At 44.1% G+C, this 23,041-nt stretch overlaps 2 protein-coding genes across 2 annotated transcripts; both read right to left on the bottom strand.

The window, feature by feature from the left end:
- Positions 1 to 395: 395 nt before the first annotated feature.
- On the bottom strand, positions 396 to 12,924 carry LOC111950068 (actin-binding protein WASF3). Its single transcript, XM_023967412.2, has 9 exons — positions 12,723 to 12,924; positions 6,881 to 7,039; positions 6,527 to 6,661; positions 4,293 to 4,446; positions 3,957 to 4,086; positions 2,507 to 2,679; positions 1,472 to 1,738; positions 890 to 1,269; positions 396 to 711 (listed from the first exon to the last, which is right to left on the bottom strand). The coding sequence occupies exons 2-9, from the start codon at positions 7,011 to 7,013 to the stop codon at positions 554 to 556; spliced, it is 1,530 nt and encodes a 509-aa protein (XP_023823180.1). The 5' UTR covers positions 7,014 to 7,039; positions 12,723 to 12,924; the 3' UTR covers positions 396 to 553.
- A 783-nt stretch (positions 12,925 to 13,707) lies between these two features.
- LOC111950974 (5-hydroxytryptamine receptor 2A-like) lies at positions 13,708 to 18,958 on the bottom strand. The gene is made up of 3 exons (XM_023968920.2): positions 18,670 to 18,958; positions 16,676 to 16,876; positions 13,708 to 15,558 (listed from the first exon to the last, which is right to left on the bottom strand). The coding sequence occupies exons 1-3, from the start codon at positions 18,956 to 18,958 to the stop codon at positions 14,642 to 14,644; spliced, it is 1,407 nt and encodes a 468-aa protein (XP_023824688.2). The 3' UTR covers positions 13,708 to 14,641.
- Between the last annotated feature and the right edge of the window lie 4,083 nt (positions 18,959 to 23,041).

The following is a 23,041-nucleotide window of genomic DNA, read 5'->3' as shown; positions in this document are numbered from 1 at the left end:
AGAAGATGACTCGAAATAATACTTTTCAACTAACAAATATTTAAGTGCATTATTAAGTTAGATGAGTTGAAAGAATGCCAGAGCATCTTCACCTAGAAAACAACATCTGTGGTGTTGGTGTGGCTCATGTACAGGTGGAGGAGATGCATCGAATATCTAAATGCAACTGAAACCACGAATAATATTCAAACTACAATATCAGGACTCATGAAAGAAACACTTTCATACTGGACCATAAGTAATATATTATACTATATCATATTATATATATATATACGTATAAGCTTGCTGTGCTTGCTTTCAACAGATCCCCCCCCCCAGCCCCAGATCCACTGTGGTTTCCTCTCAGCCCATATCTGACTAGATAATGGATACTGTCATACTGTGTAAGCATATCCTCATCTACTTTCTCATCTACTTTCTCTAACAAGAGGTCTATCGAGACGTAGTGTGCGTTGACTGTGTGTGTGTGTGTGGTGTGTGTGTGTTTCCTGTTATTGGAATAGCAGCACTCTGTAGGTAAGTAAAGTAAGCCTAAGCCCTCTGCTCCGTCTCAGTCTGACCACTCGTTCTCCTCAGGCTCTGAGTCCTCATCGGATTCGCTGTACTCCACTGCGATGCGTCGGGACAGGATGGTGGCCACGTCGTTCCCCACTGGCTCCTTCTTGGCTTCCTGCTCACGCTGCTCCTGCACCTTCCTCAGCTGGATGCCTGAGGAACACAACACAACGGTCATCTACTGTACAGATGATACTTACTACAAACTGTCAAAATACATTTTCCATACAGTAAATATTTTACTAGAATAGTAGCTTTCCATGTACAGTAATGTAGACAGATCATGTAGTGTAATCCTGGCTTTTCCACCTAGTGAACCAGAGGATCTCACCTCTGCGGATGGCTGACAGCAGGTCGCTGCGTGCGTCACTTATCGGGATGCCTAGCACCTTGCCCTTCCTTGGCAGTGTTCCCCCAGAGGGGTGTATGGCATGGGCTGGAGAGGGAGCAAATGTTGGGGGGCCACCAGGTGGGGGTGGAGGAGGGGCAACAGGAGGTCCCCCAGTGACAGGGTGAGATGGAGAGGGGACGTAGCCAGCGGGTGGGGGCGGAGGGGGCGAGGGGCTGTAGGGGCGGGACAGGGTGGCCACGGTGCCAGGGGCCAGGGTGGGAGGCCCTGTTTTGCTGTCAAAGGCCGTCTGGGCTGAGGGGATAAGGGGAGGAGGTGGGGGCGGGGCCGGAGGGATAAAGTGCTCTGGCATCTGGTGACCGCTGTGGAACAATGACAGTAAACCAACCAAGTCAGACATAGTCTTTCTCACCATTCCAGCACTACATCATTAATGTTTGGATCAGATAAATGCCTGTGACATTTACTGTAGATAGAAAAGGCTTTCAGACTTGAATTCAGCTTAGATAAAATAGCAAAAACGGGCACAGAAGGAGGGACGAGAGGGGTAGCTGGCTAACACACCTGGCCTCTTTGGAAGCTGCGGGCCGGGGTCCGTTCAGGGATGGGTCTGCGGGTGTGGGTCCGTGGTGGGGCTGCATGCGGCCCAGGGAATGCTGGCGGGCTTGAGCTGCAGTGGTAGTAGCAGCAGGGGGGCGGTAGGCCCGGTCCAGAGACTGGGTCTGGTTGGGGCCTGTTAGGTGCTCCTTCCCATCAGGACCTAGCACAACTCCCTCCTGGGGTGGGTGGTTAGGGCTGGCAGGGTAGGACTGTTCATCAGACATACCAGACCTGGAACATTTAATCCACAGATAGAGGTTGATGAGGAGCAAGGGATATCTTCAATAGACGTTCAATATACACCTAGTCTCATGTCAATGGTCATCCACGTTTCTTTATTTGTCATCTCAAAAACCTGGTAACTTGGTATTCAAACATTATACTGTGAGTACAATGTAGAATATTAAATGTTAAAGGGATATTTCGAGATTTAGGTCGTTTTTCTACCTCCCCGGAGTCAGAAGAACTCATGATACCATTTTTATGTCTCTGCGTGCAGTTTTATTAAAGTTAACATATTGTTAGCTTAGCGCAATTGCTGAAAGTCTGCCGGTACAGTAGCCAGCTCCTCTCAAAAGCAAGGAAACATACCTTCTAAATACTCCAAAGCTTGGTGGTTGGTCATTTAACGTCTTACAAAGCTATACATAGTCATCGATATTTTCTAAATGTGCTTATTTGACTGATAATCACAAGAAACGAGATTCTATTCACATCCTCACTCTGACCAGCTGTCGCATAGAGATGTATAGAGGTCACAAGGTTGTATCTGTCCATTATGGCGTCTGTGAGCGGACGGGCAGCGCCATTGAGAAACATACACAACGTTGAGCTCTCTATACATCTCTATAACTAAATCTCTAAATCTCGCAGTATCCCTCTAAGGAACACGGAGGCTTTCGAACATTTAGGTAGACGGCAGCAGAAAGCAGATTTTGTACATTTACATTTTGTGATCAATTGTTCCTTGATTGATTGATTCAGTGCATCCCTACTGACCTGTCTGGAGAGAGGGATCCCTCAGAGGACATGCCATGGTAGGGTGAAGGCGTGAGGCGGGTGTCTGGACGGAACTCCTTGTCGTAAGCCATCATGTTCCACTCCTGACGACGGTTCCGGGCCTTCCTCACCTTCTTCACCTCCCGGCTGGGGTCCTCCACCTGTTTCTGCTCCTGAAAATGACAAAGACTGTGACTACAGCCGAAATACAGGGATATGGACTGCGCCAGAGGATTCCCTCAGAATGCAGTATAAACCCTACATATGGGAAAAAACTATCATCGACTACCATCATTATGGGACAAACATAAACCATAAACAGGACATGTAAGTGCTCATTTATTATGTATAAAATGCATTTCAATTCGGCTACAGTTCCTTAGACTAGTGGTGGATCTTCTTAGTCTTAGTTCTTAGTAAATAAATGAGCATGCTTCCTCTAATTAAGTCAATTTTAGCTATAGAGCTTAGTAGTGTTTGTAAGAGGTTTCTCATCTTGCTAAACACATATGACAAGGCTATTTTCTAACCATGTCGCTGTCTTCTCTCTAGCTCCCTCCCTCGCCCCTTAAGCCCTCGCTCGCTCACTCTCTCTTTCTCGCTTTCCTTTGCTTCCCATCCTCTATCTCTGTCTAAACACACGTCCACATCCCCAGGCTTAGGACGCTTGTACACAGACTGTCACGTTCCTGACCTATTTTTATGTTATTTTGATTATGTTTAGTTGGTCAGGGCGTGAGTTGGGGTGGGCATTGTATGTTGTGTGTGTTTTGGTTAGTCTATGGGTGTTGTATGTGTATGGGATAGAGTATTGTTAGGTTGTCTAGTTATGTCTATGGCTGCCTAGATTGGGTCTCAATCAGAGACAGCTGTCATTCATTTGTCTCTGATTGGGAGCCATATTTAAGGTAGCCATAGGCAGTAGGCTTTTGTGGGTAGTTGTCTTGTTTAACGTTTGTTGCTTGTCTGTGCACTTGCGTTATTTAGCTTCACGATCATTTGTTGTTTTTTTGTTTGTTTGTATAGTGTTTTCGTTTCATGTTCATCTTCGTTCATTTATTAAAAGAAGATGGCTTATTTTCCTCATGCTGCGTTTTGGTCCGAATCTCTTCCACACGATCGTGACACAGACAGTCTAAAAGGAGCAACGAGGTAATCCTGACAGGCCTGATGTTAAATGGTGGATGGAAGGAGAGCGGGTCTGAGAGGTCAAAAAACAGCCAACAGTCATGAGAGTATAGAGGATAAGAGAGAGCTGTTCTTGTCTATTAATGTTATGTGTTATGTCATGTTTCATGTTCGGTGCGGACCCCAGGAAGAGTATCCTAATAAAATACCCCCCAAAAATACCAAGAGCCAGCAAAGAGCTAGCAGCGAAATGTAGCAACATGTGTGAGAGGAGTGATTCATCATCGACGCGCATAAAACACACAAACAAACTCACACACACCTTGTCACCCGCCTTCTGCTTCCTCTTCTCCTTCCGCTTGTTTTCTGTTGCTTGGATCATCTTCTCCTTCCACAGATTAAAGAAGTAGGACGGGTCTGTGTAGAACTTAAGGCCATCCTTTTTGTCATCCCTGTATGACAACACATCCTCACCTGAGACTGTGCTTCGGCAATGCAATTGACACCTACACTTTTTACATGGTACATTATATAACTATGTTATAATACACATAAATTGCACATCCCCAATGCTTAATTCTGTATCCTGTACCTAAGGATAAATGCAAAGACTAAAGTGGGGTTCAGTAAGTTGTAATGTGATTGGTTGAGGGCTGACCTGTAGGGGCTGAGGATGTTGAGGGGTGGAGGTTTGTCACAGCGATGGTACATCTCCATGACAGGGTTGAGGATGGAGTTCCTGGACACCACCTGCTGGTCCTGGATGGTGGAGCTCTTGAAGGCCTTCCTCATGTTGATGTCCTGCAGCGAAACTGGGACCAGAATGCCAAGAATGAACACAATGAATGAACCCTCGAACACTGACTCATTATCAGCTATGAATGGCCATGGCAACCCAGTTTGCATGAGGAAGTTTAGAAGTTCAATAACATGAAAACTAACCACATTCATTAGTGGTGGATCAATGCTTCAAAAACAATTTAATAGGACCGCAAACAGAGACTCATGAATCATGATTAAGGTAAGCAGAGATGCTAAATGGGATACATACAGTGCATTCGGAAAGGATTCAGACCCCTTGACTTTTTTCACATTTTGTTACGTTAGAGGCTTTATTCTGAAATGGATGAAATTTAAAAAATGCCCTCATCAATCTACACACAATACCCCATAATGACAAAGTGAAACCAGGTTTTTAGAAATACCTTACTTACATAAGTATTCAGACACTTTGCTATGACACTCGAAATTGAGCTCAGGTGCATCCTGTTTCCATTGATCGTCCTTGAGATGTTTCTACAACTTCATTGGAGTCCACCTGTGATAAATTCAATTGATTGGACATGATTTGGAAAGGCACACACCTGTCTATATAAGGTCCCACATTTGACAGTGCATGTCAGAGCAAAAACCAAGCCATGAGGTTGAAGGAATTGTCTGTAGAGCTCCGAGACAGGATTGTGTCGAGGCAGAGATCTGGGGAAGGGTACCAAAACATTTCTGCAGCATTGAAGATCCCCAAGAACACAGTGGCCTCCATCATGCTTAAATGGAAGAAGTTTGGAACCACCAAGACTCTTCCTATAACTGGCTGACCGGCCAAACTGAGCAATCGGGGGAGAAAGGCCTTGGTTAGGAAGGTGACCAAGTACCCTATGGTCACTCTGACAGAGCTTCAGAGTTCCTCTGTGGAGATGGGAGAACCTTCCAGAAGAACAACCATCTCTACAGCACTCCACCAATCAGGCCTTTATGGTAGAGTGGCGAGACGGAAGCCACTCCTCAATAAAAGGCACATGACAGCCTGCTTGGAGTTTGCCAAAAGGCACCTAAAGGACTCTCAGACCATGAGAAACAAGATTCTCTGGTCTGATAAAACCAAGATTGAACTCTTTGGCCTGAATGCCAAGCGTCACGTCTGGAGGAAACCTGGCACCATCCGTTCGGTGAAGCATGGTGGTGGCAGCATTATGCTGTGGGGATGTTTTTCAGCAGCAGGGACTGGGAGACTAGTCAGAATCAAGGGAAAGATTAACAGAGAAAACCTGCACCAGAGCACTCAGGACCTCAGACTGGGGCGAAGGTTCACCTTCCAACAGGACAACGACCCTCAGCACACAGCCAAGACAACACAAGAATGTCCTTGAGTGGCCCAGCCAGAGCTCGGACTTGAATCCGATCGAACATCTCTGGAGAGACCTAAAAATAACTGTGCAGCGACGCTCCCCATTCAACCTGACAAAGCTTGAGAGGATCTGCAGAGAAGAATGGGAGAAACTCCACAAATACAGGTGCGCCAAGCTTGTAGCGTCATACTCAAGACTCCATTCTGTAATCACTACCAAAGGTGCTTCAACAAAGTACTGAGTCTTTACTCAGTAAGTACTGAAGTACTTATGTAAATGTGATATTTCACTGCAAAAAGTTTTAAAAAAACAGCTTTTGGTTTTTCATTATGGGATGGTGTGTGTACAAAAAAATACAATTGAATCCATTTTAGAATAAGGCTGTAACATAACAGAATGTGGAACAAGTCAAGGGGTCTGAATGCTTTCCGACTGCACTGTATACAGTATTCAGCATATCCCAGGCTGTATAATGGAAATCAATGTATTGGTGATTGCAGCAGCAGTGAGTCTGTGGCTCAGCTGTAGGGCACTGGTGAAGCCCTTGCATTATGCAACGGTATGTTTTACTTCGCTAATTACCACGGTGCTCTTAATTTGATGCTTATTCACGCTCTCATACCATATGCTGGGCTGTAACTTTGACTGAGTATCATCATGCTATAGCATGTACTGTATTATGTGACCAGTCCCCTTTCCTCAGCAGATTCTGCCAGACCCTTAACCCCGTCCCTCATAACCCCTGTCACCCGCCGCCTCCACCTACCCTCCTCCACAGTGGAGTCAAGCTGGGTGACTTTGACAGCCAGCAGGTCCACTCTCTCCTGGAGGCTGTTCATTCTCATGTAGAAGCTGTTGGCCTCGTTGAACAGCTCCCCGAAGATGTCCTCTGCATGTCGACCTGCATTCACGAAAACACACAACATGCATTAACAGAGGTCAGGGTCAGAGTAGGACCACGAAAATGTACCTTTAAAATAACCCCATGCATTACATGTTAAAAAAAAATACTGCCTGAAATAACTTGGTTAAGATTTCATTTCCATTCAGCATTCAGTCAGTCAGTGTCAGTCAGTCAGCAGACAGACAGACAGTTAGTCAGTCAGGTGTGTAGACTTACTCAGTCCCCCCAGCTGTTTGATGATGGCTGCCAGGGTGCTGTTAGTGACACACTCCAGCTCGCTGGTGACCCCGTCCGGCACGGCTCCACGGCACAGGTGCCTGGGCTCGATGCATCTTTTAACCAGCGGCATGGCAGCTGCACCCTACACACACTCACCTACAGAGAGCCAGGGAGGAAGGGGTAAAAAAAAACACTCCAATTAGCACATTCATTGCGGCTATAGAACAATATAACTCAGTCTTCAGTGGAGCAATCTATATTGAACGCCATGTTGTGTGACACCTCTGAATAAAGAAAGAGTCAATAGGCGGGGGAGAGAGAGAACGAAGAGACCCGATAGAAACCATGTAATCAACCAACAGAGGGAAATCACAACATCTACAGCAATGGTGCAATCATATGGACTAATAATGAAAGGTGTGCCGGACAAAGACCTGGTATTGTCAAAGAAAAGAGGTTGAGAGAAAGCATTTATAAAAGGTAATGACTTCATTAGTATGACACTATGATTATAGTAGTACTTACTTCGTTTGAAAGGAAGGCAAGGGCAATCAAAGGATGCCTGGAAATTAGGATTCAAAGGTCGGGTGGCACAGACTAGAGAACCAATGAAATATTAGGACAGTATCATGGCCTATTGCACCATGGATAGTGCGTGATTGACAGTGAGTGTGTGTGTAACAGGGAGTGTGTGTGTGTGTGTGTGTGTGTGTGTGTGTGTGTGTGTGTGTGTGTGTGTGACAGTGTGTGTGTGTGTGTGTGTGTGGGTACGAACTCTGTGCTCAGCCCATCAGGCTAATGGGTAGTGGCCATCTAGCCTGAATCTCTCCCCACACTGCCCTAATGCAGGCTGGCATGCCTGTACACAACCGCCTGGCATTCATTTACACGACCCACTGCCTACTGCTCAGCATGTCCCTATAGTGGAGACAATGGAGGAGACCTCTCTTCCTCTGGCTCACGTCCCTCTTTCACAAGTGTTCTCCCTCCTATCTCTCTCAGTTCAATCACTATATTTATAGGCCTTTACATGTCGTGTCTCTTTCAAGCACTGGTCTAAAAAAAAAGATTGCAAGAATATGCAGAACAAAAATAACCCAATAAGCATATCCAATGACAAAGAGCTTGGATCCAATGAGAATGGGCTTTCATCTTCATTTGGCATTTGGGCATATCAAGTCTAAAAACAGACTTACCTACAGTAAGCTTACAAATTTAGCTCGTGAGATAGTATTAATGTACTCTATGTACCTTATCGAATGAAGGCTATTCTATTCATGTCAATGGATGACTAATTATAGGCTTCAAAATCTTGTCTATTCTGTGATCGTGTACACCGAAGTGTATTGCATTGGGGGTGGGGTGGGGGGGGGGGGGTGTAGTGTGCATGCAAACAGCAAGGGGCTCTACTATATCAGAGCTACAGTCTGGGGCCATCGCCATGGCAACCTCCAAGGACCTTCCCTTATGCTCTGCTGCCCATTGCAATGTGATGAGAAGTACATTTGAGAGAAATAGAACAAAGCAATCATACACACACTGTAGTACACTGCAAATAAAAACATAGGACCAGACAAAATGAAAAAGAAATGAATACACAAAACATATCAACATAGGACCAGAAAGACAAAGAACATTATTAGTTTTCCTACATCAGCACATCATCTTGCAATGTCAGGCTTTAATTATATGTCTCCTATTTCAAATAAATAGGCCGAGATGTTCCCCAAGGCTACAGAGTCCTTTTTGCAGCTGTCAAAAATTGCAATAAATTGGCACGGTGAAATAGCTAAACATGCGTAAACAACCTCAAGGGGAACCTCTAGCAGGGAAACACAACCTTATGCATGGAGACTATCACAGAGAGACGGGTTCATGATACTCTCTGGGGGATGGGAGTATGGCCTTTTAGCATGTCTGCTCTGCAGCTCCTTGGTTATGTGTATATGTACAGTTGAAGTCGGGAGTTTACATACACCTTAGCCAAATACATTTCAAATCAGTTTTTCACAATTCCTGACATTTAATCCTAGTACAAATTTGCTGTTTTAGGTCAGTTAGGATCACCACTTTATTTTAAGAATGTGAAATGTCAGAATAATAGTAGAGACAATGATTTATTTCAGCTTTTATTTCTTTCATCACATTCCCAGTGGGTCAGACGTTTACATACACCCAATTAGTATTCGGTAGTATTGCCTTTAAAATGTTTAACTTGGGTCAAACATTTCGGGTAGCCTTCCACAAGCTTCCCACAATAAATTGGGTGAATTTTGGCCCATTCCTCCTGACAGAGCTGGTGTAACTGAGTCAGGTTTGTAGGCCTCCTTGCTCGCACGCGCTTTTTCAGTTCTGCCCACAAATTTTCTATCGGATTGAGTTCAGGGCTTTGTGATGGCCACTCCAAAACCTTGACTTTGTTGTCCTTAAGCCATTTTGCTCCAACTTTGGAAGTATGCTTGGGGTCTTTGTCCATTTTGAAGACCCATTTGTGACCAAGCTTTAACTTCCTGACTGATGTCTTGAGATTTTGCTTCAATATATCCACATAATTTTGCTTCCTCATGATGCCATCTATTTTGTGAAGTGCACCAGGCCCTCCTGCAGCAAAGCACCCCCACAACATGATGCTGCCACCCCCATGCTTCATGGTTGGGATGGTGTTCTTCAGTTTGCAAGCCTCTCCCTTTTTCCTCCAAACATAACGATGGTCATTATGGACAAACAGTTCTATTTTTGTTTCATCAGACCAGAGGACTTTACTCCAAAAAGTATGATATTTGTCCCCATGTGCAGTTGCAAACCGTAATCTGGCTTTTTTATGCTGGTTTTGGAGCAGTGGCTTCTTCCTTGCTGAGCGGCCTTTTAGGTTTTATCGATATAGGACTCGTTTTACTGTGGATATAGATACTTTTGTACCTATTTCCTCCAGAATCCTCCCAAGGTCCTTTGCTGTTGTTCTGGGATTGATTTGCACTTTTCGCACCAAAGTGCGTTCATCTCTAGGAGACAGAACGAGTCTCCTTCCTGAGCGGTATGACGGCTGCGTGGTCCCATGGTGTTAATACTTGCATACTATTGTTTGTACAGATTAATGTGGTACCTTCAGGCATTTGGAAATTGCTCCCAAAGATGAACCAGACTTGTGGAGGTCTACAATTTTTTTCAGAGGTCTTGGCTGATTTCTTTTGATTTTCCCATGATGTCAAGCAAAGAGGCACTGAGTTTGAAGGTAGGCCTTGAAATACATCCACAGGTACACCTCTAATTGACTCAAATGATGTCAATTAGCCTATCAGAAGCTTCTAAAGCCATGACATCATTTTCTGGAATTTTCCAAGCTGTTTAAAGGCACAGTNGAATTTTCCAAGCTGTTTAAAGGCACAGTCAACTTAGTGTATGTAAACTTCTGACCCAGTGGAATTGTGATCAAGTGAATTATAAGTGAAATAATCTGTCTGTAAACTATTGTTAGAAAAATTACTTGTGTCATGCACAAAGTAGATGTCCTAACCGACTTGCCAAAACTATAGTTTGTTAACAAGAAATTTGTGGAGTGGTTGAAGAATGTGTGGTTGAAAAATGTGGTTGAAAAACGAGTTTTAATGACACCAACCTAAGTGAAAGTAAACTTCCGACTTCAACTGTACGTTTACTATCTGGGTGAACTATCCATTGGATCATTTATACATGACTCTTATTTATTTACTGACATAGCTTATTGTTCAAATATGAATGAGTGAACTTTCTGTTCTCCTCTGTGTGTTAATTCTTCATGAATGATTACTTTCACACACAAACACTGCTGTCCCCTCAAAAATCTATTGGCCTCCAGTCTGTTGCTGGCATCTGCTAACCACTACCCTCTTCTGCATTTTTTTGCCATCCTTTCCATCGCTCACAATGCCCCTTTCTTGTTGGAGTTCCTCACTATTCAAACTAAGAGTGGCTCTCAGAATCTGGCTAAATGCTACCATTGATTCCCGAAACGTCAAGTTGTGTGTCTTTTCTCTCATCTCATTCTTGTCTCCTCTACTGGAGCCAGTATAGCATGCCGCCACAGCCTCAGCAGCCTCCGCACAGTCATGGGAAGAAAATGGATTAATGAGTGGAAACCATAGCAACACTTCCACAGTGCTGCTAGCATGACACTGGCTCCAGGCGTCCTTTTACATAATCTATGTTCAGAACAAGATAGTAGAAACTCAATTATCTACTGCATTCCTCCCATCGCAGACCTAGCAGTTCAGCCGTAGCCGGTGGGTGAATCTATTCAAACGATGTAAGAACAATTAGAATATGTAAAGATCAGCACAAATATACAAGCATTTGAGTCAAATATACAAGCACAACACCCAACTTGACAGGTTTCTCCTGCTGCTGAGATGAAGTGAATCCTCAAAGAACTGTATGGAGTCCATCGAAGTCATGACACCTGTCGAAAGCTGCCGAAGTCATGACACCATAAGCCTCCTCCATTGCTTAAAAAAATGACAAGGTGCAAACTGTCACCGCAATTAAGAACACATTTTATGGCCTACCCTTTGTCATCCCAAATCAATCAAGATTGCCAAACTACCATTTGAGTTGACAAATAAAACAAGTCAACCAAGAATTGTCTGTCAATCATACAAGGTCATAGACTACCAAGGCCAACCAAAATGTGTTCCATATCAGCTCTGAGGCCCCTCTCCTATTTCTTTCCTACAAGCTGTTTGAGCCCTTGGTTGCAGAACTGTGCCTCTTTTAATAAGAAATATGCCCAAATATGGGGGTGACATTTCAGACTAGTGATACTGCTGTTAATGCTGTTGTCTGTTGATAATAATACCTGCCATTTAGCCGACACTTTTATCCAACGCAACGTACAGTCATGCATGCATACATTTTACGTATGGGTGGTCCCAGGATTTGAACCCACTAACCTGGCGTTAACAAGTGGTCTACCAACTGAGCTACAAAGGAGACCAATCATCTCAGAACACTTGGACTTCTCATCTCATAGGGTATACAGTATGCTTTATTTAAATAGTGCATTTGGGTAACACTTGTGCATCAGTTACACCTGTGTAATTGGCAGGTTGACATTTTTGGGGGGGCTGAATCACGTTCTGTAGCAATTCGTTACTGTAGTATTCACGTTGTTTCACAGTAACCTAGTTTAGTAAGCCTCATTTCTTTGTAACTTCATAGGAATCGATGAGCAGATATGTGACCGCACCTGCAGCCTCATGCAGGTACAGCTTGCTTTTCCCCCAAAATATCCATATGACTTAATTAGTAGTCATCCTTCATTGGACATCTGACTGACTAGAAATAATGACATCAGTGATTTCTTGCAGTTGGACTGATGATTACGTCATACATCCTGCCATTGCTGCTTCTGCACAAGCATGTGATTTGTAACGCAAAGAGAACAGAACAGGTGTTGGTTACAACCATAGGCACAGGGCTACAGCAGTTAACCAGTGTTCAAGTACAGCTGAAAATGGGATAATCGTGAATGTGAAGAGGAAAAGCAATATATTGATTAGAATTGGCCAGGATACGGGTGTCTTGTTTGCATTTCGAGTGGTGAGAGCGTCAATCTATGTCACTAATTCCAAGGCACAATATCTGTCACGCAAACATATATTTTTCTTTCTCATGCAAGCGTTTCTTATATTGTAAGATTATAATAAATAGAGCCGGTGTCACCCGCATCCCCTCTCTTCTTGTTAAGATTTTTCCCCCCACACAAACACATTATATAATTGGAAATAGTTATTGTGCCATGTATAATAATGATGTCTTATCCTAGCGATCTAAGAACGGTAAAATGGTACCTAAATCTACTTACCACTGGTTGTTTATCTTTCCCTTTACTTTTTTTTTTTTTTAAACCTCCTCTCGTTGCCTGTATTATTTGGCAGCTATTTAGACATCACGCGTGGAATAGATCTCTAGGTCAAATGCGTTACTGCGCGCTACCATCACTACCGATGAATTATCGAAGTCAAGGGAATGGACGACGATGCTGAAATCTGGATTCCCTTATGTCTGCATGTGTGTTTCCTTGGCAGCGTCGGCTTTCCTCCGCGACCGCGGAACGCGAACGCTCTGCAGCAGCGAAACCACGACGCATGCGTACATGGGCTCATACGGACCACCACCCTGTGTTTCAAAGATGCCACAGAACCGAAAAAAACATATGAATACGCAAAAATGACATACATGCTTTATCTGTCAAACAGCAAAGAGCAGACCGCATAGTATAACGGCATACCGTAGCTGTGACAATATGGCTTCATCCAATATGCACAGGCCAGGCTATGTGATAATCGCATGTTCCATGCTTCAGGGTGGGGGGCAGTACTAGTGTGCTATGCTGTGGAATCTGTGGGAAAGGGTGAATACAAGGGACTCTTATTGTCCAGGGTGAGAAGTGCGTGTGTGAGTGTGTGTGTTTGTTTGTTTGTGTAGCACTGCCTATTAAAGTGGAAAGATGCCTATTCATGCATAGCTTGGTGCGGAATTAACCAGAAGCTTGGATGAGCATTCATTCTTTCTCTTGCATTCACTCTACATCTCACCCACTAATGACAATGCAAAAGGGTCAAAAGTCACAAATATACATGTATATCAACAATGGCTCTTACAGTTGTACCTTTACAGTTCTTTATATTGGCAATAGGATGATACTTGGTATTGCAATATACCGTATCTAAGAGGCTGAAAGCAAATTTGTACAATTAAATCGTTAAGCAAAAGTATTCGGATGAAAGGACAGGGGTGTTTCAACAAGCTTTATTCTTGATATCTAATGCTAATGAGGTGACCTTTGAAATGTTTTAAGTCTTTGTTGCTGCACGCATAACATGGTTTCTAGTAAAGGGCAAACCAACCATATACCCAAGACTAATGATGGAAATTGGAAGACCATACCGATTCAAACATTGTATATCTGAAATCCTCTACAATAATAGCATGCGCATGATCATTTACATTGAGTCAGTGCCGGACAATCGTCTGATAAGAACTTGATCACAAAATAAGAAAATAACATGGGCCCATCCCTAACCTCGAAGGGATTGGTAATCTTCGAGAATCCTGTAACAGTAACCTCATGATGTATATTACATGTTAGAACTGCGGACAAAGACAACACAGATCATAGCATATTAATCTGTCAGGAAAAATGTACCGGAATAGTAACAGTCCTCTGGGAATGAGGAGTGAAACATATCCGTGACCAATGGGACATACGTTTCCTCTTCAACTGTCACTTGAATCTATCAGACGGGCAGAAATAGAAGATCTTCTGGTGTGAAATGAAATGTTTGTGTGCTATATTCTATGTTCCCACATGGTGGCACTGTGGCTCTATGATTAGAGCGATACATCAGGTGGTTTTCCTGTCATGCCATCTGTGACCTCTCACAGCCCTGTCAATGAGAGATGCAAACAGCAGCGCAGTTAACGGACATTTCACTACAAAGACCACACTGAGTATGCACTTATTACGCACTAAATGTAATGCAAATATTAAAGTTTGACACAGTACAGTATCAATGTCTTTAGTCACATTGTGCAGCATTGTAGATTATTCCATATCTCATATTTATTTACATGTTCGGGCAGGGAGACATTGAGTACGTCTCCTGTGTTTGAACAGGGAGCGGAGGTGGGAATATCCAAGCAGTGACATGAGGCAACAGCTTTGTCACCACAATGTTTTGTATGTAGAGAGAGAGAGAGCCTGGAGTCCAGCTAGCTAGTTCAGACACAGCTGACATGCTCAGCGGGGGTGGGGCAGACACTGACCAACTTCCCTAACATCCCAGAACATTTTTCCACTCTCTCCAACCTCATTCGGCCTTTAACGCCCCCACTATTCCCATTGTGGCTGCTACAGTTACAGCCGTTGGCATCTTCCCCGCAGAGAATAGGGGTGACGGTATAAACAGGAAAGACAGGGTTGACTGGGGTGCTCTTGGCTGACGGGCTGTGGTAGATACACCGCAGGTAGCGGTGGAAGGCCTGTCTGTAAGTCCTGTTGAATAGAGTGTAGACCAGTGGGTTCACACCAGAGGAGGCATATCCCACCCAAACGAAGACATTTAGGAGCACTGCCAACACCGGCTTATTGCACAGGCTTATTACCGAGTCCTCACACAACACGCTCAGCACGTTGGTGATGAAGAACGGACACCACATCGTCAGGAAGAGGAAAAACACCACACCAAGGACCTTGGAGGCTCTCCTCTCATTTTTGATTGATTGAGCCATGCCAGGTTTCCCGCCAGGTCCCCCTGGCTCCTGCCTCCCTGCTGGAGAGACGGGCCGCGAGGAGGCTTGAGAGACGGAATTATTGGAGGCTGCAACAGCTGGCAAGGCCTCGGGACTAGGGTCCTGTTTGAGGAGGCTAAGACTGTCCCCTCCGGGGAGCCTTGGGGTGATGCCGAGTAAGGTAGGCCGGTCGATCGAAGCCATGCCTCCGTGCAGGTAATCAGAGGCTTGGCACTGCAGCACGCGCATGGTCAAACAGTAGCTGACCACCATGACGACCAGAGGGACGAAGAAGGCTACGAAGGAGCCCACCAGGACGAAGCTGTGCTCGTTCAGTACACAGGTCCCGTTGGCAAACACCTTCCCCTCGTCATACAGGCCAATCACAGGGATGGGCATGGAGATCACTGTCAGAGAGAGAGAGAGAGAGAGGAGGAGAGAGAGAGAACGAAAGAGAGGAGCAGAGAGAGAAGCAGAGAGAGAGAGAAGAGAGAGAGAGAGAGAGGAGAGAGAGAGAGCAGAGAAGAGAGAGAGAGAGAGAGAGAGAGAGGAGAGAGAGAGAAGAGAGAGAGAGAGAGAGAGAGGAGAGAGAGGAGAGAGAGAGAGAGAGAAAGAGAGAGAGAGGAGAGAGAGAGAGAGAGAGAGAGAGAGAGAGAGAGAGAGAGAGAGAGAAGAGAGAGAGAGAGAGGAGAGAGAGAGAGAGAGAGAGAGAGAGAGAGAGAGAGAGAGAGAGAAGAGAAGAGAGAGAGAGAGAGAGAGAGAGAGAGAGAGAGAGAGAGAGAGAGAGAGAGAGCGAGAGAGAGAGAGAGAGAGAGAGAGAGAGAGAGAGAGAGAGAGAGAGAGAGAGAGAGAGGAGAGAGAGATAGAGAGAGGAGAGAGAAGAGAGAGAGAGAGAGAGAGGAGAGGAGAGAGAGAGAGAAGAGAGAGAAGAGAGAAGAGAGAGAAGATGAGAGTGAGTAGACGAGATGTATGAGAGATGAGAGAGAGAGAGAGAGAGAGAGAGAGAGAGAGAGAGAGAGAGAGAGAGAGAGAGAGAGAGAGAGATGGACGGGACAGGACAATGAATATCACATTTAAACCAATGCACAAACACAGCTCCATCTATCTCAAAACGTCATGTTATTAAATTAGAGAAGGGGAGAGATCATAGTGATTCATATTAACCACCAGAGGCTTTCAAAAAAGGACACGAGGGCGGAGAAAATAGTTTGGAGTTTTTTGTTGTTGATGAAGTCGACAGGCTCACAGGTTGCCTGGCTATCCGATTTACGCAAAACCAAGAAGCCTGTCCCGTCGGCAACCATTTAGAGCATCTCTCAGGGTGAAGATGCCATAAGGCTCCCCTTGAGAGCCCCAGGAGAGGTGAGAGAAAAGTATTCCTTCTTGACAGACAGTAGAGAAAGAAAAATAAGGTTTCAAAGTAACTCACTATCTCTCGCACGCAGACAACACCGTGGGAGCAAATTGTTTAGATCTGTTGTTTTTTCTCTTCTATTTCCAGTAGCTATGTCAGCAGGAACTCACCTATGGAGATGGTCCAGACGAGGGCGATCTTAGCCTTGGCCTTGGAGAGGGAGTTGGAGCGGCTGTGTTTGATGGGGTTACAGATGCCCACATAGCGGTCCAGTGAAATGGTGCACAGGTGCATGATGGATGCTGTGGAGAACAGCACGTCTAGGTAGATCCAGATGGGACAAAGGGGTCTGGGGAAGGGCCACAGGTAGTCTGAAGAATGGACAGGCACAGTTCACCAAGAATTACTGACATTTCATTGTCAAATAGGAACACTTTGACATTTTGAAATTCATTTTGAAATTCAAAAAAACATTTTGAAATTCATACCTGAAATGGAATTTTCACATGTGAAATAGCTGTTTTTACATGTTGAGCTTAAATGTATTTGCAGTTTCATATATGACATTTGCGGTTACTATGTTAAAAACTTTCCCATACTGAATTGCATTTTTAAATGTGAAAAACAGTCACATGTGAAAATCACATTTGCTGTTTGACATGTAAAAAAACAAACAATCGCATGTAAAAATCGAATTTGCAATTCCACGTTGTGAAAGTTTTTCACATACGGAGCTGCATTTTTTTTTGTCATGCGTGAACTTGCAATTCCACATGTGAAAGTGAAAATCTAATTTGTACTTTCACATGTCAGAAAACTCCACATTCACTCCAATATTTGTAAACAAACTCAATTTAAACACAGTATAGCTCAAAAACATGGTTAACGCTATAATTGGGATATAAATGGTGAGTCCTTGCATCCATAGCGTAGTCTATGGATTTGAAAGTGGTTGCATTTCTCCAGCCTTATCCCTCAGCTTTTTACAGAAACTTGTTTGTTTTTTTACATGTGAAACAGCAAATGTGATTTTCACGTGACTGTTTTTCACATTTATATTGCAATTCTGCATGTGAAAGTTAATTGTAAATGTTTCAATGATGTATTCCCGCTTAGAACACATTTAACAGAGTAATGGTGTTATGATGCAATACCTCTAGTGGGTGAATTACCTTTGTGACATTAATATCAAGCAAAACTTCTGAAGTCGAGAAAACAATTCTTCGTATTGCAAACAAAAATAATGATATTGAAAGCAGAAAACATAAACCCAAAAGTATTGATAGCAAAACAAAATATTGCAAATAAATAATTGTTAAGTGCAAGAGCAAATAAATTGTAAATGGATGCAAAAAAATAGTTTTCTGCAAAACATTTTTTATGATAACACAATTAAATAAAACGCCTCCATATTTCCTGCATTTTTCCCTATATTTGTTTATGTTACCCTGGCCTTTAATTTCACAGCCTTTTTTTCTAGTTGCACCCTGCATTCCACTGCGGGTTTGCCTCTGAAGTTAAGCAGGGTCGGTCCCTGGATGGGAATTTTGATAAAATTAAAGCTCATTTACTGCATTTCTACACAATTAAAAAATTGCAATTTGGAGCACAGCAAAAACAAGCCAAATTGACTCCAGCCATTATCACCTTGTTGCCGTAGCTTCATTCACCTCGGTCAATAGGGGACTTAACATTCTTCAAACACGTCATACAAGAATTAGCTGCTACACACTAACTCAGCACCGGGATTAAAACTAGTTTAGTTTCATGTCAAATCAAACAGCAGCTAACTAGCCTAAGCTATCTACTACAGCCATCTTTACCTCTGCACTTTATTGAGAAAAAGCTGCGCTGTTCCCAGCAGCTGCGTTGACGTGCTCTCTATAAAGCCAGCCAGCCATACAAACAGCGTTCCATCCCTGGTCGGCCTGAGTACCGCTAAACTGCATTTGCCATTGAATCGGGATTGGAAAAATTTGAGTAGCCTTTTTAAAAATTGAAGGTGTTGAGCTAGGGCATGGCGACTGCCATACCCTGCCATACGCAATTGACGCCCCTGCCTCACAGTAAAGCCTTTTATCCCTTGCTGCTTTCAAGAGATCATTATCCAGAGGGCAAACAAACACTGCTTTGCAATTCTAAAAGAGTTCAACCTACCACCTACCATAGAGAATGTTAATCAGTGAGACCGGCATGACGAGAAAGCCCACGAGCATGTCTGCCACAGCCAGGGAGCGCAGGAAGAAGCTGGTGGCATTCTGCAGCTTCCTCTCCAGAGACACAGCTAGGATGAGGAGGATGTTGCCCGCCACAGTGAAGAAGATGACCAGTAAAATGAGCAGAGCAGGCCAGTTCTTCTCCTTGTCAGGTGTCTCCGGCCTGGAGTCAGACTGATTCCATTCCACGGGGAAACTCAGATTAAAGAGAACGATGGTGCTCTCTGGCAGAGTCATCCTGTCACTGGGCGAGGCTAGGGTGGAGCCAGCCTGGACCCTCCAAGCAGGGTTGCTGCTGTGCTCAGCCATCACCTGTGTTCCAAGGCACCACTATGGAGCCCAACAAATGTTTAACTTCCTGCGATGTCAATGATCGACTGAAGGTTAAGTTCTTCGTGTCCTTGGATGTTATTTATTATGATTATTTTAAACCAAATCTGCAAAAGAAACCGAAACAGTTCTGAGTTAGTTACGTTTCTGGAAACACATTCAAATTTTTTCCCCCAGGGCAATACCAATRTACAATTTTATTTCTTGAAACGACGTATTAATAGAAAATAAGTGCTATTTGCATGTGCATATCATACAGAGGACAGCTTGAGAGCAGACAGCAATAGGGGTGATTCTCTAATTGCTCTGGTTTAAATCCACTGTTCCTGACAGATGGGCTGGATGCTCTGGGCTCTCTACTGGTGCCAACGAGGATGTGCAGGGAGTGACCATGGGACAGGGATCCGGTTCTGATCCACTGAGTCAAGGAACAGCAGGACCGCTACAGAAATCATGCCTAGAATTTCTAAGCAAACAGCTGGAGGCAGGGCTTTGTCCTATTGAGGTCCATTTTTATGGAATGGTCGGGTTATTCAGGTGAGAGACGCAGACTCGGTCTCGACCTTTAACTCTTTACTGAAGACCCATTTATTCAGTCGGTCCTATGATTAAGTGTAGTCTAGCCCAGGCGGGCGAGGGTGATCGCAAAGGCACTGGAGCAACGAACCTCCCTTGCTGTCTCTGCCTGGCCTGCTTCCCTCTCTCCACTGGGATTCTCTTTCTCTGACCCTATTACGGGGGCTGGCTTACTGGTGCTCTTCCATGCCGTCCCTAGGAGGGGTGCGTCACTTGAGTGGGTTGAGTCACAGACGTGATCTTCCTGTCCAGTTTTGTGCCCCCTCGGGCTTGTGCGGTGGAGGAGATCTTTGTGGGCTATACTCAGCCTTGTCTCGGGGTAGTAAGTTGGTGGTCTGTTGATATCCCTCTAGTGGTGTGGGGGCTGTGCTTTGGCAAAGTGGGTGGGTTGTATCCTGCCTGGTTGGCCACAAGGTCCCCCGACCCACCCCTGTCTCAGTCTCCAGTATCTATGCTGTAATAGTCTATGTGCCGGGGGGGCTAGGGTCAGTCTGTTATATCTGGTGTAATTCTCCTGTCTTATATGGTGTCCTGTGTGAATTTAAGTATGCTCCCTCTAATTCTCTCTCTCTCCCTCTCTCCCAACCCTCCTGGAGGACCTGAGCCCTAGGATCATGCCTCAGGACCACCTGGCCTGATGACTCCTGGCTGTCCCCAGTCCAACTGGCCGGGCTGCTGCTCCAGTTTCAACTGTTCTGCCTGCGGCTAGGGAACCCTGACCTGTTCACCGGACGTGCTACCTTGTCCGGGACCTGCTGTTTTCGACTCTCTTTCTTTCTCTCTAACGCACCTGCTGTCTCAACGTCTGAATGCTCGGCTATGAAAAGCCAACTGACATTTACTCCTGAGGTGCTGACCTGTTGCACCCTCTACAATTATTATATTGCACCCTATACAATTATTATTTGACCCTGCTGGTCATCTATGGACGTTTGAACATCTTGAAGAACAATCTGGCTTTAAATGGCCGTGTACTCTTACAATCTCCACCCGGCACAGCCAGAAGAGGACTGGCCACCCCTCAGAGCCTGGTTCCTCTCTAGGTTTCTTCCTAGGTTTCTGCCTTTCTAGGGAGTTTTTCCTAGCCACCGGGCTTCTACGTCTGTATTGCTTRCTGTTTGGGGTTTTAAACTGGGTAACTGTATAGCACTCTGTGACATCTGCTGATGTAAAAAGGGCTTTATGTATACATTTGATTGATTGATTGATTGATGCAGTCTGACTAAGAACAGCAGCGAGGGCAACCCTCACTGGGGTGGCCCTGACATGTCTGTCTCTGTGAATGAAGTAGAATGGAATAGATAAATAGAGCATTGGACGCCTCATTTAATTAAACATGCAAAAGTTCGAGAACAAACAGCAGGATAAGGCAGTTTATGCAGAGAAGATGACTCAAATCTGCAAAAAAATCATAGACTTGATAGAGCACTTGGTTATTGAAGAAGACCCCAGATGGTATTGCATGCTGTTCTTCTGTAAGAACAGCCTAGTGCTGATGTGTATCCCATCTGTCTATGTGCCACACCGGGAGTCTATACTGTATCTACAGTATGATAGCCAGACTACAAGGCACTACCACCGTAAGAACATACATACGTCACACCATGCCGTGCTATAATCCCAAACAATGTCAATGCATTGTTCAAAGGGGAAAAATGAATAGTGAATGCTGTGGCAGTGGTAAATGAACCGAATGAAGTTGTTACACCAGTAATTTAACACATAAAGATTAAAGAGGGAGACAAATTAGAGATCGTCTGAGTTGATTTTAGTACCTGGCTGTCTTCATTCCTCCGGCAAAAAGTGATTCAACACTTGAAAATAACACTTTTTTGTCACCTTTAATTTGTCCATGGAACACCAAGCTACATGAATTTATCGCTGGGGGAGTCATGGAAAATGTGATGTTTCAAAATGCATGCCACTGACGATGTCTGTAGGAATGATGGCATTACCTTTCTACAGATGTAGGATCTTCATTTGAGCCAGTTTGCTACAGCAGGAAATGAATCCTGCAGCAACAGTAAACTTGAATTATTATGTAGATTATAATGAATGGACATTTCTGTAGTGGTTGAAACATTTTTCATTAGGGCAAATCAAGTCTGACATTTCAAAGTAGAAATTACAAACTTAAGAAGCCTTTTCAAAACTCAAATACACTACAAGTTTGCATTTCCTGCCGTGCAGGAAAATACTCAGCAACAAAAGAGTGATCAAATTAAGATCCTACATCTGTATGTGTTCCTCCATGTACATAATCTGTGTTATATCTTTCTGTGCTATTAAAAGTCTTAAGTCTAAATGTGTTGATGATATATCCAAATATGTTCATGCTTTAGCTAACACCTCTGACTTTTGTAATGCCAAGTATGGTATAATAATGCATGGTAAAGGAGTTAGCTAATAMACTAACAAATCTGGCTATATAATAATAGCCCTATGTTTATAACKCAAGAATTCATTCCACTTCAGTTAGGCCTACTATAATCAAGYGTTATCAGACAAACATTACAGTACTGACAGACAGAACCCAGACTGAGGGCCTGGGAAGAGCCATAGGCAGGACAATGTCCTAGAGGGTGATGCTATGACTGGCCTCCCAGGAGAGGAAAGGCTACTGTGAGACTGTTCACTTACAGTGGTTCTGAAGAGACCGTAATTAACTTGACATCTAGAGCTGGCAGGACTCATAGAGAAATGTCTTTGTCAAGGTGACAGAATAAGTGTCTCACACATTAGGAACCTGTAGCGGACTCTGTTGATTCACTTCAACTGAACTGAGCTGTCTGACTCACATCAGGGAACGAGAGAGAGAGAGAGAGAGAGAGAGGAGAAGAGAGAGAGAGAGAGGAGGAGAGAGAGAGAGACAGAGAGAGAGAGAGAGAGAGAGAGAGAGAGAGAGAGAGAGAGAGAGAGAGAGTCATTTGCTCTGTAGAGGCAAATGACCACTGTACTTTCACCTGTGCTTCCTTATTAAAGAGAGAATTAGTTCATGTTTGTCGATGACTCTGCTTATAGTGTAGTAGTTGTTGGGTCGTTCTTGAATTACGGTGGCAGTTGGGCATGGCATTTTGGGAAAAAATGACTTCATTTTTTCTAGATGAGTCTATTCAAATGTATCTGACATTTTAGCAGACATTCATATCCAGACTGATTTACAGTAAGTACATACATTTTCGTACTTTTTTTCCTGTGGGAATCAAACCCACAACCCATGCATTGTAAGCACCATGCTCTACTAATTGAGCCACCACAGGACCCATTATAACATGACTCATATGGTAGCTTAATTACTTTAAATACATTTAACCATTGTGCCACCAGAAGTAGTAGTAACACCAATTATGTATTTTAGGTAAATTAGGCTTTTCTGAAATGGAGGCCAGATGATCCAATTTTAGGTCATTAACC

This window comes from Salvelinus sp. IW2-2015, linkage group LG23 (genome assembly GCF_002910315.2).
Source record: "Salvelinus sp. IW2-2015 linkage group LG23, ASM291031v2, whole genome shotgun sequence".
NCBI lineage: Eukaryota > Metazoa > Chordata > Actinopteri > Salmoniformes > Salmonidae > Salvelinus > Salvelinus sp. IW2-2015.
The sequence above is the reverse complement of the archived record's forward strand: the minus strand, read 5'-3'. Positions and strand labels throughout refer to the sequence as shown.